At 26.9% G+C, this 20,276-nt stretch overlaps 1 protein-coding gene across 1 annotated transcript in view; it reads right to left on the bottom strand.

Moving 5' to 3' along the window:
- Positions 1–326: 326 nt before the first annotated feature.
- Positions 327–20,276, bottom strand: part of LOC114130206 (protein vestigial) — a 36,902-nt gene continuing 16,952 nt past the window's right edge. Inside the window, exons 4-6 of the mRNA XM_027995125.2 lie at positions 14,574–14,766; positions 12,291–12,523; positions 327–1,955 (exon numbers count right to left, since the gene is read on the bottom strand). Of these exons, the coding sequence (XP_027850926.1) occupies positions 1,906–1,955; positions 12,291–12,523; positions 14,574–14,766 (476 nt within the window). The 3' untranslated portion in view covers positions 327–1,905. The remainder of the gene's footprint in view (positions 1,956–12,290; positions 12,524–14,573; positions 14,767–20,276) is intronic.

Below are 20,276 nucleotides of genomic sequence, written 5' to 3'. Positions count from 1 at the left end.
TAATATCAATTTGGAACAAAATTGTAAATAGGCAAAAAAGGATATATAAGACATTGGCAGTATCGGATACGGGATAGACAAGGTATCAATACTTATCAAATTTTAGGATTTCTGACGTTGATTACAGCTATACTGTACTGTTTAATAATTCAAATTATATTTTCTGCTAATGTTTATGCTAATTTATCATGACTATAAAAGAAATAATATTACGACCAAGCACTCATAACCGGTACATATTTTGACAGTCGTCGAGATTATCTCGATAGCTTGATGGCCCAGCTGGTATTGTTGTGTTCAAAAATAAAACAAAAATACTTATGACGTATTTGCAAGTATTTAATACAGTTCAGTATTTTATTTATTTCGTATCTAAGTTTGGGATACATATTTTATATTTGTTCAACATTTATATAAGTACAAGTCTTAATTATATTTATACAATTACGAGTAATATACCTTTGGTAGGTTATCAATTATTATATATTAATATAAATTTCAATAATAATATCCGAGTAAATATCATATAATATTTTCTATAATATTACATAGGAACCTACTCTAACATTGCACATCAACACACGATTCTAACAGTTTACAAAGTATAATAATAATATAATAATAGAAAATGAAATATCTTATATAAATTATGAAATACATTCAAACAGATTGGTTAAAAAGTGTACACAAATAAAAAATAACACTACTAAATGATTATAAATATAAATATATATAATGAGTAATATAAATATAACTATTAGAATTATTATAATGATAATTTAACACAAAATATTGTAATATTATATAAGTATAGATTATTAGGACATGAATAATTAATCTCAAAATTTGTTTTTCTTTACACAGTGTCTCTATAGTTTCGAGTTTTATGATCGCCCTACTATTGTAATTTAAATCTGTGAAATTATAAATGTAGATATATAGTACTTATCAGCCATGTCAAACATAAATTATCAACAAGGCGAAAATATTGAATAGAATACTACAGACCATCTAAAATCTTGTTAAAAAATATTTTTTTTTTTTTTATTTTTTTGAAAAAGTATGTAATATACCTATACTATATAATACATAGTATGTTTACCAAATATATATATATATATATATACATATATCTAACTTAGGTTTGACATGGTTAAAAGTGAATATTATCATTAGACATTGTATTAAAAATTAAAAATTGAATAAATTGATTATTTGAAAAATTATTAAATTCTCGAAAGAGAAGCGACGAGATACTCATATGCTATGTATATTATATAATTATTTATTACATAGTGCATGGAAAAGTTATACATTTTTTAAAATTTTTGATATCTGTGTTTTTCATAATTCGAAAAAATTTTATAGTTTAAATATTATATACTTCAAAATTTGTATAGTCAGTTACTAGTAATAAAATAAATAATTTAAATAATTTAATTGGAAAATATAACTGCTAACAACTCAGATATCGGGCTCTATATCAAATTAGAATCTGGCGATCATATTATTAATTTCCAGCACTACATAATATATCTATAGCTTATAATTTGTATATACCTTATAATTACGCTACGTCAAACAACACGGTTTATATAATTATAATACTATACACGTTCTCAAAACAAAATGATTCAATTTTGCATTTATCGTCATGATCTTATATCATATCAATAATATTATTGTATTATCATTTTGGCGTTAAATTGTTCTGTAGAAAGACAAACCGAAGACTAATAATTTTAAATATTTAAAGAATATAATGGTGCTTGCGCATTCACTGAGGTGTTTATTGTTGAGTAAAATTATTTCTATTTTATATATACGTAAAAATCACTTATTTCAATATTAACAACGGAAGAATGAAATTTTACCGAAATTTAACAACAATTTTCATTAAAACATTTAAAACCAATATAGATCTTTGGACGTCTCTTGTACTTGAGCTTCTAGACCTGCAATCACAAATAAACATAATTAAAAAAAAGCTATGGTTCATAATTAATACAATTTGAATGTCAACAATATCATCATGGCAAATTGAATATAATATTAAATAGTTTAAAAAAAAAAAAAACAAAACATTTTATCAACACACGGTACTTGACACAATATAAGTACATAAATTAGAAATATAATTAACACATATAATATGTAGAAACAATACATTTCTACAAGTCGAGTAAAATGTAAGAGTATTTTCCCATAAAGCATTTATAGACTATTTTTTTTTTATAAAGTATTTTTCGAATGTTTTTAAATTTATGTTCTATTACTGTCAGCGGAAAAAAAATGTTATTTCTTACGGAGGAAATATTTCTAAATGCATATGTCTTGATTTTTTTTTTACATGCTTAAATACGAGGTGGGGGAGGTCGGGTTTACAATATAAGTAACACTAATAATATTTCTTCATATTTAGCCTCTATAAAATATATTGTAAGATATGAGATGATGAAATGAAAATACAAAAATTAATACTTAGAAAAAATCATATTTTATTAAATATGTATTATTTTTTGAAATAACTGACATTCGCTTGATCACTTCAACACATTTCTGCTTACGTGAAATCAGTTTTCCACTTTATTCTTATACATATATGTATATATATTATAGTATATAAAGAATTTTGTCGATTATTTTTTTTTTAATCCAAACAGCTCACGGTTTTATTATTCGTATATAATTTAAAAAAAAAAAGACTAAGATTAATATACAAGTATACGACAGGCTGTCGAACTGTCATTTAATTTGATATATTTTTTTTTATTACTAAAAGTTATTAATTTATATTTACAGCTAATTCAACATTTTCATTAAAAATATATTATTTGTATTTCGTTTACATTTTTTTATTGTGATTTATAGTCTCGTATTGAGTTAACATATTTTAATATACAGAATAATTATAGATACACCTGTTATAGTAAACAGCGTTTGTATTGAAATTTGGCTGCAGACACGGAATTCGATTACTATATAAACGAATGCACGAAAAGTGCCAAGAGAATAAAGATAAATAGCAATTCGCACAAAGTGCAGCGGTCCTGCCAACCAAATTTGTAAACTTATTGATTAGCACATTACAATCGAGCAGTGGAATTTTAATATGATTATACCAATCGGTTAATCCAATAATTGGCTATGATTATTTTGATATAGGTATACCAACTAGCTATCACATAACTAAAAATTATTTTGACACATATAATATAATCACAAATGTATAGGTACAATAAAAATAACTGAATTATTATACATACATACATCATAAATGTAGGTAAAATTATTTATTTTTTATTTTATTTATTTAATTTGTTTATATATATATATATATATATATTTAAAGTAATTTATTATGACCCCTAGCTATTATCGTTGTGAATATTTTATTGTATTAAATAGTTTTCTCTATTTTTTTCGGTGATTATAAATTACAATATCAATATATATAGTTGTATCTCGAAGCACGGGCCAGCGCATAATTAACATTGCAGTACTCCCTAAAATTAATATTTAAAAGTTGTGTTTTTATAAGTATATTGAATGATGGATAGTATTATATGAACAGATAGAACAATGATAAGAAGTTGCATAGTTGTTTTTTTTAAATCTATACCTATTTCATAAGTAGATACAATCCACTGAGGTATGATAAAAAAAATAATCTTATTAAGTTCAACTTTTAGCTTAACTTAATAAGACTATTTTATCTTGTAGCTTTTTAATTACAAAACTATGTATATAATTATTTTACCCTTGTATACTGTTTATAGTGTGTGGCAGTAAAATACGTTAAATTTATATTAATGTTATTAACCAGAAATTAACGTTAAAAGATAATAATGAATATTTCTCTAGGTTTATAACGTTAATTTCTAAGGATTTACGTTAATTACAAATGATATTAGTTAATCATGTGAATTGTATTTACATTTTTGTATTATAATTATGTATTTTTACATGATAATGATTAATGAACTAGGTATGGCATTTTGAATTATATAATTTTCCAACTACTTAACAGGCGCATTTTTTTGTTGTACACTTCATCATAGAGTAAGAAATGAGATATTATCGCTATGTATTTTAGTAATTAAGTATGCCTACCAATCCGTATACCAAATATAATATTGTTAAATTTGTTTTATATTTCAAGTTCATCCGTATTGAGTTGTATTAATAATACAATTTAAAGAAAATTAACACAACATTTTACGAATATAATATTTTAATACACAACGATGGTACAATATTATAACGATTTCGATCCGATGAGCACCATGAAAGACTGACAAAAATATTATCTACAATAGTTATAATAAAGTGCTAAGCTCCAGTATTTTTTTTTAAAAAACATAACTAGTGGTTGTAGTTAGATACAGAATTAACCAGTAGATATATCTTAGTCTATGATGGTTCTATCTACTACGGCTGTAATGCTATCAAATACCATTGTGATAATATTATAACATTTTCCATCGTGTATAGAAATTATCGATAATCAAACCCAAAAAATGATAAACCACGATAATAATTAATTTGATAGGTAAATATTGTTATTTGCTAAAAAATAACGTTATTTTGAGGTATAACATCGTTTACGTCCACATTCATAATATTATACAATATATTAAGTTGTAACATGCTTACAGTAAACACGTAGTATAATTTAATGAGAAAATCAATTGTATATAATAAATTATTTTTGAGTGAGACGTAGCAATTTTAGGGTATACTATTAATTTCATTCTAGTTAATTTAAAGTCATTTTATGTTAAATAATTGTGTATATCATTATAAATTAAGGTAGCGTTCCCATAACTGTGATCCGTGGACCCCTAGGGATTGGGTCTGCAGGTATATTAAAGAGGGTTCACGAATATAAATTGAAAATATTATACTTATATAAAAACGAAATAAAACCAATATAATATTTCACACTAGAAAATATACTGTTAAATATAAGTACACCGTCAAGTTTAAGACAAGACTTTTTTAATCAATATACCTACTTCACTAAAAAAAGAATTTTCTTCTCATGTGTATACTAAAAATAAATATAGAAAGCGAATACAAATGGAATCAGATTTACAAATCAAGCTGTCTAATATACATACTAATATACCCGATTTAGTGTCGAAGAAACAATACCATTGTTAAATCGGAATATTTTTAGTATAATATTTATAGACAAATTAAATATTTATTTATTTATTTTTAATATCAATTGAATTTTGTATCTTAATAATATGTACATTCAGTTAAAGAAATTAAGCAATGTAATTAATATTATTATTATATATTAAACAGTGTGTGATAATTTTTGCTATTTCATCTAAAGGGTCCGAAGAAAGAAACTTTTCGAAACGCTGTATTAAGATCTAAGGAATATAAAAACTTGAAAAAAAAATCGTGTTGAAACAAAATTAAATAAAACTTAAACGTAATAACTATGTATAGACGCATAAAACGACGAAGATGATAAATGTTAAATGTATGGTTATTCCTGTGTCTAAATACTTAAACTCCTTTGTGGTGCGATATTATAAACTCTACAGCGATGACTATATTATATTGTATATAACATATTACAATTCATTAAGTTATTAGGCTTACCTGCTAATATACAGTTATCCTGTGCGTGCATATTATTGTATATTACATTATTATAATGTACATACATATTATACATATTATGTATACCATTCCAAACATGGTCTTGTTTCGTTTTTCATTTGTGAAACGAAATTTCGCGCGTTAATATAATACACATTTACATACCGTGTACAAGCGCGCGGAACGATGGGTTGGAGTGGTGGTGACGAGGAGTTGAGGGAAGTATATAGAGAGATAGCGCATTATATAGTTGGGACTATAGGGGGTGGGGAGGTAAACTTGTATATAACAATATACGTTTCTGAACGGAGTCTGCAACGACGACGACGACGACGACTGTTATATATATATGCTTATATACTGACTGGAAAGTATATGATATATATATATTATATATATACATAGTAAGAACGCGTACATATTACGCTGTAGGGGAGTCGAAGGGTTTTATTAAAACGGGGGATATAGATAGAAAGAGCGACTCGAAAACAGAGATGGAATGAGAAAGCATCGAGAGGGAGAGGTTGAGTTATGGGAAGAATTTAAAGCCGCGTCGTTTCGTTCCACGCGCGACGAGGGTTACTATATATACCTACAGTAATATGTATATACGAGCTGTAACGTCCGGGAGGGTTCAACGTATGCGCGCGCGCGAGCATGTATACGATTATGGTATGGTGAGTAAAAGGGTGGGCGAGGGAAGGACTCTCGAAACCCACGGTATATAGTGGGCGAATGGAGAAAAACTTTGGGATACCACCATGACGCACCACGTACGGTTTGCCTTTTTCTGCGTGTTCGTTACCGACGGCGTAATGGAGTAATCTAAATTTTTGAGCTTTCCAGAATGTGAGAAACAGAGTAAAACACCACACAACAACAATATTATAAAATAGAAGAATCCAATGTTAAAAAGATAGGGTAGGTACAAAATACTACCTATACTATACAACGTAAACGTCGTTATACGTACGTAATATGTAATGTGTATCCCATACATAATATATAGTTACTTACTGTGACTAATAAGTCAGAAACTAGCTTGAACATAAATCATGACTTAAGTGATACAATAATGTTTAAAATTTATACAAATAAATACGATAATACAATAAAGAAACATTATTATAATCTATAAGTAATATGACAATGTAATGTACCTGTATATGTTGTCAATTATTTTTTTATAAGTTAAGCTTAATTTAAATTTTTACGATGGTGTATATATTCACACATTACGTCATAACTGTTGGTATTCAAATTTATTAAGTTAGGAAAGTTGATTCTCTGATCCTGATCAATTTTCGGTTTCTATAGGTACATATTTTAATAGGTACAACACAATAAATTTATGATTACGTCATGTACAATTAACATTTTATTTTATTTTTTAATTTTCTAGTATGGATCTATATTAAATACTCATATTTTGATATTTATTTTCTTAATAGGTATCGGGCTATAATATTAAATATTTAATCATTATAAAATTGTAGTACAGCAATCGTTATTATTTAAAATAACTACGAGTAATAAATCAATATCGTAATATCTAAAACCGTAACTATATGTAATGGTAAGTGGTGGTAACTAACGATTGGACAGACGGATACAATAACGAGGATATTATCTAAGGTGTTCTAAACTTATGTTTAGAAACCTAAAACTTAATCGTACGAACAATTCATCCAAAAAGGTTAGTTACAGCTAAAGCACATTAAGGTCATAAGTTATAGCTATAATTAGAATGTATAGTGTATACGATTTCATTGGAAAACGATTGATAAGTTTTAACTGTACCGAAGTTATTCCCGCGGAGTGAATGCAATTATATTAAATAAAAGATGTATATTCTTATACAGTCCTGGTGCACTTTGGCGCTGGAAATATATTTCTAACTATATAGTAAGTTGTTAGCTGGGCAGTATATACACACTCGAACGTTCACTGCACTCTGTTACAAATGGGTACCGGGTATAGCATAATATAATATATATATTATATTATTAACATGTGAATGTGTGCGTGCACATTTTGGCATTTATATATGACCGCGGTTGCCTTGGTAACGTTGCCCGACCGTGTAGGTGTGGTCATTTCGAACCAATGACACGGCTCGCTTGTGTACCGCATATACCCCTCGTGAGATCAATATAACAATAATAATATACATATATACCTACGCTATTCGCTTTCTGATGTGCGTGTATAGGTAACTTTGGACTGTGGTTGTTACCGATGGACGGTCACGCAACGCGCTTTCATGTCATGGTTTTACAAGTTTCCTGTACTGCAGCACATATACATCAAAATATATAATATTATGGTGATAGAATACGATAGAAAATTTTCCCCCTGATTTCCAACCCCCGGATGTTTGGTCTGAAATGCTTGCATAATAATTTAATACACATAACTGCATAACTGCATTAATTTTTTTTAATTATTATTATTTTAATTGTCATTGTAATAAATTATATTAATTGAAATTAAAATCAAATTTTTTTTTAAGATTGGTATAATTATATATTTGATAGGTGTATACAGGTAGTGCATAGGTAAAATCTTAAATACTGGAAACACTCAGTCACTAAAATTGTCATTGGTATTTATAGATTTTCACTATAATTATGGTGAATTTAGTTTGTAAAGTAAATTGTAAATTTGTTGCAAGTTTCTAAAAAAGAGTCCGCTATTTGAGAGTAATCATTAATGGACTTCACTATAATAAGTATACACTATACATACTATAGTATAGGTATAATATTGAATACACTAAAAATCGAAGTATGTATATAGAAACCGAGAAGATACTATAATTTACATTTAATTAAGGAAATCACGCAATGATTTTTATTTTTCATCACTGAAATTCAAATAATGATGTCCAGAATCTAGATGCATGATTATCCAAAAAATATTTTAATATTTATTGTCAGTTTATATACCTAAAATCTTATTATTTACACTTTTTATATTTTTTATGGTAGGTATATCATTAAAATAAAATTATGTAAATATTAAATAATATACATTATATAGGTACGTACCTAATTCATTTATATAATAATATTTCCATATTCTTATAATTTTTTTTTATCAAAATCTCCAGTGTACCTACAGAATTTCGAAAACATTTGAGCTTTATAATGATAAAAAATGTTATTAATATTAAGTTACTATTGAATGTTTCGATTTTTTATTGTTATTATTACTTATTATACAAAACCATAGATAGTGTTTAATAATTAAAGTTTAAATAAATAGTTTTACATATAAGTTTTTATAATTGTTGATTTTATATAAATATGAACTATAGGTTATATATTTTATACATTATCTAATTAACATTTGTGACTATTATATCTGTATATCTATATAATAAACATACAAAAATTATTGTAAGTTTATTAGTACTCGGAAATCTTGGAAACCACAAAAACTATTAAAATCATATTCGCAAATTATATAGGTTCTGTTTGTGATTCAATTATCTTTTGTTTTGGTTAGGCGCCAAAAATGCATAGGTACTTATAATAATATAACTTATAAGATGCATTCTATTTAATTTTTACTTGAATTATTCATAAACAAAAATTAACATATTAAGTCCACATAACTAATTTAAAATAAAAAAAAAAATTATTATCCTCGCTATTATTCATGGAAATAAAGTTTATTAGCAAGGCTATAATATACCAAATTAAAACGATTCAATAAATTTGATAAAACTGTACGACTACAAATATTTTATATACTTAATAAATTATTGTGTCCTCGGTAAAGTTTCTTTAGCGTTTAAAAGGCTATATTAAAGACTGTGGTTTATTTTCCACCCCTATTTATCTGACATTTGAGACAACGGAGTTGTTAATTAATTACACAGAGAATTACCTGCATTTTCGCATGCATTATATTTATATTGTAGATTTATTCAACGATGGACGTGATAAATATATAGATGTTGTTTAACTTTAAAGAGAAATTAAATAAGTATATCCGCTTTAAGCGCTTAATACAGAAAAGAAAGTGTAAAATTAAAAATAGTTTTATATATCTATAGCTGCTATATCTATTTTTTTCCATCAAAGATAATAAATTATAATAGTTTCAATGTATAAGTATAATATAATATAATGAACAATATAATTTATTTGTTTTTAATAGTTATTTATTATATTCACTTATTATGCAGATATTCTGTGAACTTGAAGTAGTACTTAATATTTAAACGTATAAATATTATAATAAAATAGTGAATTAAAAAAATGAAAGATTACCTACCTAAAGTTTTAAAGTATAACTTAAAATATAAATTAATTATACAATCAATGAATGTGAGAGAAGACAAGCATAATAGTTGTGGATGGGCTATAGAAAGAACGAATAATATTCTAAATATTAAAGATTATAGAAGGTTAATATTAACTGATGAATGCAAAAATTGTAATATATCTAAAATAAATGTTAATACAAACAAAATGAAACGTTATTTTTTGTTGTACTTACAATAAAGTACTTAGGTCCTATGCACATAGGTATTATAATATATTCAGATATGCATTTTTTTATATATATATACCCACCCTTTTATAGCCAATACCGTAAATATGGACTCATGATATTAAGATGCAATAGTTTAATGTGTAACTGCGATGTTATTACTGATGTACAAGTTACAAATAGGTATATAGTAAATTCATTACTGAACGTTCCGAGAGTAAGTATATTATTATTGTACGTTATACATAATTTATAATATAATATAGTAACTAAGTAGCGATATATCGCAGCAGTTTCTACATTTCTGCGTGCATTTCGCTCCGCTGCGGATCAAGACAACTGCAGTTGTAGTAATGTGCAGCGAGCGCGCGCGCGTGTGCGTGTTTATCAAAATGAGATTATTATACGTCTAGAGATGGTGACCGCGATGTAGGTCTTTAGTTCAATTAACTTTATATGGACGATATGATGACGTGCCTGGCAGTTTCAAATCGGTCGTCAGCAATGCAGTTGGTCACGTGACCTGAAGTCCGTGAGCCGACTCGTTTTTTTTAAATATATATATATAAATAGTATACACGGGCACGCTTTATCATTATTCTTTTCGCATCGATTCTCCGGCTTAACTGAAACCAAGGCAATTGCTAAATTATCGTCCATTGTATCTGTGTATATGTATATAGTCGCGGCCTTCTGTTCTACCGCTGCAGTGGCAACGATATTATATACACGTTGACTAGGTATATGGTTATATATACCTATAATAATAATCTGTAGGATATATAGGTATTATAGGTATATACATAAAATACTTAAACAATTTTTTTCATATAAATAATGTACCTATATAACATATATTTATACGATAATATGTTTATTCGTTTATTGTTTATATTATATTTTATGACGTCGTTTTTTAAATTTCATAATATTTTTATAAATACACATTCGCCGACTATATATATATATAGGTATATATAGGTATTTAGGTATTAAGGAAACGTTTCTATTTTCTATATATAATGGGAAGCACACTACAAATACATACGCGTGTATACACGCACAAGTAACGATGCCGACAATCTCCTTTGTTGCCACTTGTATAAATATATACATATATATATATATATTGATATACTATGTGCAATGCGCATTGTGCACATTTATATATTTTGGTCTCGACACCTGCGAGATTTCAGACAAACGGGAAAAAAATATTATATTGTTTCTGGTTATCGATGCTTAGGTATATTATCTTTGTACACGCATATATTGTATGTAATACGGACGATGTAATAATTTTTTTTAAACATTAATTATGGTGGTTGATTATACGTTCCTTTTTTTCGAGATGTCAAACCTGCTGTCAGTTGAAGTTCAACTCATAAATTATTATTGCATATTATGTGGTATTTTTTTAATAATAAATGGCCGTTAAATAATTGTTATTTCAATGCAATGGTTACCCACATCTTATATATTATTCACGAGACTGTATCGTAGTATCGTACTCGTACATGTATATTTTGTGTATACGAAGTACCCATATAGTATATGATATGTACCTACTGTGTTACATATACTTGGAACTTTGTAAGTCTAAATATACCTACCTTATATTTAATTATTTATAATTTTCTGGGAACTTTACTTATACAGCATAAAACCAAGTTTAGAACTACATCATCTGTTGTACCGACTTTGTTGCTACTGTAATATTCTAATAAGCCGTTATTGTAATAATTATAGCATCATTTACTAATCATAATCTACCGGGAAATTTCCAGAGTAGCCGACCTCAACTATTAAACTCGATACAACATAACATAATAGATTATATTATAGCCGTGAATTCAATTTAACACTTATAATCATGCTATATACCAATTTTTATACATGTAGATTATAGGTATTGTGGTATAAAAACACATCAGTTATACACTTTGTTCAACAAGAAAAACATCTCGATTCTGCGCATTCCCGCTCGAGTGCTCGACACCATGCTATCGAGACCAGTTCTACTTAGCAAGGTGTCATCTAGAGATAACAAAAAACCTATTTAAGTCGGGCTACGGTTTGTCCTCTTGCTGGACATATTAAAAGTACTAAATATTATATATTATTAGGTATGCGTATATCACATTATTTATTATTAGTCGTATTACCTGGAACAGTGGGATATGGTGAATAAGACGTGCCAGTATCCAAGGCCGGGTGATGGGCGCTGTTGGGCCACGGTTCCATGCCAGCTTTGCCGTGATACTGGTGTGAATGTGGGTGACTAGAGGGTGGAGGTGGTGGTGGTGGCGGTGGCGCCAGTCTCGAAGTCGGTGGTGGTAGTAATAGGCTACCGTACTGGGCAGCCATGTTATGGTGGTGATGGTATTCGTGCACGGCCCTGCGGCAAAATAGTACCAGATTGAATAATACTAGGTAAGGTTACTTGGTGTAATTTGCTTTTAAAATTATTAAAAATTAGGTACCTATACTGCAGTGGACATTTTAAAAAATTGTTAATAAGTATATTCAACATTAAATAAAAAATAGCTAGAATGAATATACATAAAAAAACTTATAAAAGAATTATCAGAATTATACTGTTTGTGAGTTAAAAAATGATGTCACTTGAGACTAATACACAAGGTGATAGAAACGTCTAAATGCAAGTTTCGTTGCTTAATCATCTAGTGCGATATCAGGTACTAGTGAGTCCATCGAGTACTATACAGTAGTCAAAATAACTACTCCATATATCATGTTTATACATATGTTATGTATACACAAAACGAATCTAATCGAAATAAAAAATACTAAATACTAAAATTAAAATGTTTTTTACAAAATTTGGTCAATGAAATAATGAATGTTCTATGTTAAAATAATTATTTTAACACTGTATGGAAATGCATACACAAACATGTTATTTGTAAAAAAAAAAAATGTATCAATTTCAAATATTTCAAGTTAATATAGGTACACATTTTTATGCATATAAACCATAATACAACTATACCTCATGAGTCATTAGGAGAGAAATTCTGTCTGCACTCATGACAAATCGAAAGAAAACATTTGCAAAAGTATCATACTGGAGTGGGAGTACCTATCTATTAAATTCATAAATATTATTTAATCGTTTATTGATTGTTTCGATCGCGACGTATCGCGAATATATTCATTTTTATGCTAGTATTAAAAATCATAATACATACTATATGAAAAATGAGAAATACCCTCGAGTTGGGTTCCAAATTTCAAAAACGGGATGAATTGGGTCCCTAGGTATTTCATTAAGTACATTACAAGTTGGGTCTAGTCATTAGCGTTTTCCAGAAAATTCCACATGGAAGTTGGCTAGAAAGTTCCCAAACATTTTGTTTTTTGTAACATAAAGATCTGATACAAAAATTATAAAAATATTAAAAATTCTATTCAATCGGCAAATTTTTTTTTTTGTATTTGTTACTTTTATTTGATGTAAGTATAAAATTATTTGGCCGGGAGGAAGTAATGCGAAAGCAGTCCCCTCCCGGTCGTCGGTTCTAACAGCAAAAAAAAAAAAGTATAAAATTATTAAAATTTACTTAATTTTAGCTTAAAATGTGTTTCAAATAGCTTGAAATAATGATAACTGTCCTGTTACGTCATTATAAAGATAACATTATTAAGATAAAATATTACTGAGGACTCAATTCGAATATTATCTAATAACACCGCAGACCTAACATACGCTTAACCTGAGCAATTAAATATCTCGAAACCCATCTCAAGTTTTCCTAAAATAAGGTATATTGATTAATATATTAAGTAAATAGGTACAATAAAATTTAAACCTACATAATATAAATTATACTGTAAAAGTAAAATTGATATATCAGATTAATTAATACAAAGAAAATGTTTAAAAAAAATGGTTACTACACCTCTTAAATCAACAAGATTTAACTGATTAATCACATAAATTATGATAATATTCTAAACATCTACTCTGTAATCAATATAACATTTTTCAACAAATTATACTTGATTCGGGTTAATCTATATCTATTCTGAGAGCATTTATATTTATCAAAATATTATTTTTGTCTACATCTATAAGTGTATATTAGATTGCTATAGATGTAGATTAAAAGAGATGAGGGTAAATAGTATACCTACCTTTGGTTAGCCTTTATAACCTTTATAGCCTTTAACCTTTTATAACCTACCTTTGCGGCTTTTTCTCAGTCGAATAAATATAACTTTAAAAAATTTAATTTATTTGTTGAATATAAGTTTTATCAGGAACAATATTAAATTTATAAAGCATAGCTCTTTCCATTTATCTATTAGCATATCATAATAGTAAGTATGTTTATTTTAATGTTGCAAACACGTACCCGATAAACAATTACACATTCCGGTTAAAAATAAATCATGTTTTATGTTAATAAAATCTCAAAAGTTACCTGTGATGGTGATGAGCAGCTGCAGCTGTATATTGTTGGTAATGCGTTTGCCATGGATCTGCTGGATTACCTGCAGTACCGTGATGATGGTACATTGTGTCTGGATGATACACTTGACTAGTGGAGTGATGTGAGTGATAATTACTGTTCCAAAACGACGCTGGGAAGTTTCTGGAAGACATTGGGGAAGTATCTGAAATTATAAAATATAACATTAACATGAATAAAAATAAATTACGTATGATTAATTTGTTGGTAGTACATAATATTATGAATTATAAATACTTTAGCCAAGGTTTGGCAAATTAATGATATGAATGAAATTAATACAGAGTTGATTATTTAAAAAAATAATTAAATTAAATTAAATAAGTTAGTTATTAAATATCTTTATTTTTATTATTTTTATCTTAGTTAAGGTTACCTAAATATTCATTTTATGAAGTTGAAAGTTAATTATTCATATAAATATTTCCCTATAAATTCAAATGTACAATGTTAAAAATAAATATTAATAATATTTATAATACTTTTCTTATTGGTTAATGTTATAAAGTATAAGTTAATAAAATAAACGAAATAAATTATTATCTATAGATCGATGAAAGTAAAATGAAAATTAACATATTTTCTTCTGGAATGTATGTATAATATTATAAAAATATATTTCAAAATTTAAATATAAATATAATTTATAACAAAAATAATTAAGCATTATTTGAATTAATCGAAAACAAATTTTGTAATTCTTTGTATAATAACACTAAAAAACATTGTTCTATCAGAATATATTTGCGATTGTGCGTTTCTAAGTTCAAACGGTAAAAGAGTTAAGAGATAAATTGAAATAGTTACCGATATTTTATAATTCTGCATTTAATCGTATTTGTCGTTCATGCAGCAATAAAAAGTTGGAAAACGCAAATTGTAAATCGCTTTCTATCTGCACGTACTTTAAAATCGAACGTGCTGTTCCGTGTCAATATTTAATCGCAGAAAAGATTCGTGAACCTAACAGGTACGTCTTGCAGATAGAAAACGATTTGCAAGTGATATAAACGAATAATCGCAGAAAACCCAACTATTTTTATTAGTTGGCTGGTAAAACAATTTGATGCTTTAATCGTTAAAAAATGCAATTATTACGTTAAGTCTGTTCTATTCACATCGTATACTGTTGCATATACGTTACAGGTTTATTGAACTCAAGTACATGATTATATCAAAAAATAAAAATGCAATTATACAAAATGTGATCAGCGAGCGGACAGTTAATTGAGAGCAGCACACGAAAACATTTTTGGGTGTCACATTACAGTAGTATAATAAAATATAGGTAACCTAACAGAAGTAAATGTACCAATAAGTAATCGCTTAATAGTTTTTATATATTATACGTTTATACACACCAATTAAAGCTATCCATTGATCAATAGTATGATGACATATTAAATTTAATAAAATTTATAAAATGATCATCATATAACATAAAAATTACATGGCCACATATATATGTACATAAAGTATTCATTAAAAATGTCGTTATCTAATCAACGAGTGCGTATAAAAATGCGACGGTTTTTGACGCGTGTCAAATTGTCATTGTATACCTACATACGTAAATAGGTTCAAAGAGTTCGTATGTGTAAATATTTCTGTAGAAAAAAAATCCCGTAAATATTGTTACGGTTAAAGCACTGCTGTAGAATATACCTGCAGTATAATATGCTATCGTACATAAGTACTTGAATTTATTGCATAACATACGATTACAATTATTACCTTTATATGTATTTTCCTACGTAAATTTATATATAAATATATAATATATTGTTCGGACTTTGGGTAGTTCGTATTTTTAATGCTTGTAAATCTTTTACCTCCTACTCTCTGTACGAATTTAAAAATAATTAGTCAAAGCATAATATTGTATTATTACTTATTAACCGAAAAAAAATCAACCAATTTCCACGCCTGGGTCTTATATTATAGTATTATAACTTATATAAGTCGTTTATATGAGCAAGTGTGTGTTTGTGCTCATACCGCCGATGCCGCCAATCCGATCTATTGTTTCCCAATCGAATTTAGAGTAGGTATACATGTATATGTATATGTATATGTATATATTTACTACGGTGGTGGAAAATAAAAAGAGATACGGATCGAAGTCGGCGTTTGGACAAAAGACGTTCGGAGAAGTGCAAACGAATATATACGCGCGTGTGTACGTAAAAAATATATAAAATAATAAAAAAAACAATGAGGAATTAAGAAGCGAATAAAACATATGTGTGTGTGTATAACAGGTTTGGTTGGGTCCAATATAATTTACAAATCTACTCGATCACACACACATACACTAGCGCGCGCGCACACATACACACACATGCACATACACACAAAACACAACCTCGCGCGCGCATATGCGTTCTTCTACACCTGTAAAAAGACAACAATAGCTCTTCCAAAGCGCAACCGAAGATAAAAATAAATAACTGAAACAGTGAACCCGTGGGAAAGCCCGAATACGACACATTTGTTACAGCCCGAACACCCGACTTACATTATAAATCTTCTTTTCGGACCGAACAATCCGCGCTTCTTTGCCCTACAGCCGACACGCACAAATTGTGAGTTCTCGCAACAAACCGTAATAATTGAACTCTCAAAATGAGGTTAGGGTGGTGTAACCAATGGTAGAAGAAGATTTAAAGGTTACAAAATATTTTATTATATTTTTATTACAATTACAAAAATTAAGATGTAGAATAAAATATTATCATGACATCAAAAAAAAAATATAATTTTACTATTTTTTTAAGTTTCTTATTCTATTGAATGATAACAATCATTTCAATTTCACATCCCAAAACAAAATATTATTTTAAATATTTTGATCTATAAAAATCAAATTAAGAACAAGTAGTTGTGATTAGTTAAAAACTTATAATTTATAAGTATTAAAGTTTGAATGAACAGAGTATAGTAGTCCAACATTTTTCGTGATTTCATAGTAATACTTTATTCATAATAATATAAAATAAGTACTTATTACTCATAAACTATGAGTCTAGAATTTTATTTTCATTTATCGAAGAACTTCAAAAAATATTTTTCAATGGAATATTAAGAAATTAAAAATGTAATATTTTTAGAAAAATTGTTGTATTTTGCATTAAATTAACTAACGGTATACGTGTAATCGATTTGACAATTTGGAAGTAGATATATTACAATCGTACAGTTTTCTTTTTTATATGTCCGTCCCACGCCACTTCAAAAAAAAATAATCCTCAATTACGTGACTGGTTTTATGTAATAATGTACCGATCATCTTGTAACAACGTCTTCGTTTAAGTGTAAACTATTATAAAGTTATGCTGGCCCTCAACAAATCTATTTAAATACGTTGTTTGTAATAATCAGGGCTCGGAAGTTGTAGGAGTTGCATATTTTTCTGTATGCTCTCAGTTTATAGCAGACCAAGCTAGAAATTCTTTCGATACAGTGACGAGTTTAAATACAAAAATTAAAAATGCATTTTTTTGCATATTTTGTCAATTTCAGAAAAAAAGTGCATATTTCTTAATTTCCATATGCTTTTTAGGCATATTTCTTATTTTAATAGGATTTCTATGTTTGTTCAATATTTTCTAAAAAATACTGTAGTTTTCTTCTAACAATTATGGTTTTATTATTTGTTTTTGATTATTTAACGTACACCGTATCATATCTATATATATCGACTATTACTACAGAGCGTATTTATCTTTATTGCAAAAACGTCTCTAAATTAAAAATAAATAAATATAATTTTTTAAATAACTTTTATTCTATATTTTTATTTTTAGATTGAAAAATTACAATCTTTGAAAATCAGCCAACTACATTTACAGCTACTTAATTAATTTTTTTTATATTTAATACATTTATTTTACATATTTTATACAGTTTTTTATACAGCATTTTCAAAATATTTTGTTTTGCATATTTAACATTTTTCGTGCATATTTTGTAAATTTTTTGTGCATATTTGCATGCATATTTTGTCATTTTTAGCTCCTACAACTTCCGAGCCCTAGTAATAATAATATACGAAACGTATGTGTGCGCGATTTTCGTTTATTAAACTTTCGTTAGCGCCAAGTTTCGAGAACCCTCATCGTTACCGTACCGGTCTATAAACGCGGCGGGTTTCGCAAATATTTCGTCGAAACTCGAGGATATTATTATTAGACTTCTACGAACTGTTTAATCGCGGCAAACTTCATTATATACTTACATATTATGTACATCTTTAATGCAAATAGTTCGTGTAAAGCTTTATACATATTATCAATATTGTAATCCCGTCCACAGTATATACTATAAAATAATACGTATTCCTATTGTTAAAATATATACCTACCACTATGAACACTAAATATTATTATCTATGATATTATGCATATAACATTATGTTCGTAGGCTTAACGTAATAGTAATAGTAATAATAATAATTTAAAAAATTGTTTTTAAGCTTAAATTTATAATTCCAACTTAAATTAGTCGCTTAAGAAGTCACTCTAGTATATAGTTCGAATGTATCTCGTCATTAAGTGAAATTAAATAGATAATGAATATTATGTATGTTTTTAATTTATAGTTTATACCATGTAAACACTGAACAAATTCATATTCTAAAATCAATTCTATAGACAGCTTAAAATTATTTAAAATATTATGAAAATTATATTCATTGATTGTGTATAGAAAATAATATTATAAGTAATGACTTATAAAGCCCTGTAATTAATATTTTTTGAATTATAACATAGTAACTGAAAATTTTAAAGGAAAAAACCATTACTTTTTAGTTTTTATTTAATTAATCAATTTCATAATATTTTAAACTATAAATATCATAATTAAAAAAGGTTATACCTATGTGTTTTTAATTATTTTAAATTGTTTTAAGAACCAAGTACATATTACACATTCAAACTTAGCTATTTAAATAAAAATTCCACGTAATTTTAAACAGAAAAATAATTCATTTTTACTCAATTTTAACTTCAAAAGCTAAACTATAAAAAAATTGAGAGTTTGTATATTCGATATTTTTATATTGATATAAGTAAATTTTAAACAAAATTTATTATTAAATTTTAAGCTTTTTAAACAAGTGGTCTTTTTATTAAAATTGATATAAATAATTAAAATTTTGAAAATTTCAAATTATTAAGAACTAAAAATGAATATTTTTGACATTTCATTGTGTATAAAAATAATGATTTAAGAAATAGTGGAATGTTTCAGGCTTTTTTTACGAATACCTATTGTGAGTAATAAACAAATAATTAAAACCATTCAAAATTAAATACTTAAATCGCTAATAAAATATTAATATTTATTTTGTTGTTTTCTACGCTTACATTTTTACTCTATAAAAATTATGATAAAAAACCTTTTATTACATTTTCTAACTTAGGTATTAACATTAAAGTGTTCTTAATTTTGATCAATTTCTTTAAAAACTGTAGATACTACAGTTCAAATGCTTATAAAAAATTTGATTGTGTATTATTAATATTCTATTAACTGCTGTTAGAATTCCCAATGAGAAACATTATTATAGATTATTATCAACATTTTTAATTTGCATTCAAGAATTATGTCAATATAAACTAAAAATATTTTTAAAAAAATGCTATTTAAATA

This window comes from Aphis gossypii, chromosome 1 (assembly GCF_020184175.1).
Source record: "Aphis gossypii isolate Hap1 chromosome 1, ASM2018417v2, whole genome shotgun sequence".
NCBI classification, from domain to species: domain Eukaryota; kingdom Metazoa; phylum Arthropoda; class Insecta; order Hemiptera; family Aphididae; genus Aphis; species Aphis gossypii.
Note: the sequence above shows the minus strand (reverse complement) of the source record. Positions and strands in the feature narration are given on the sequence as shown.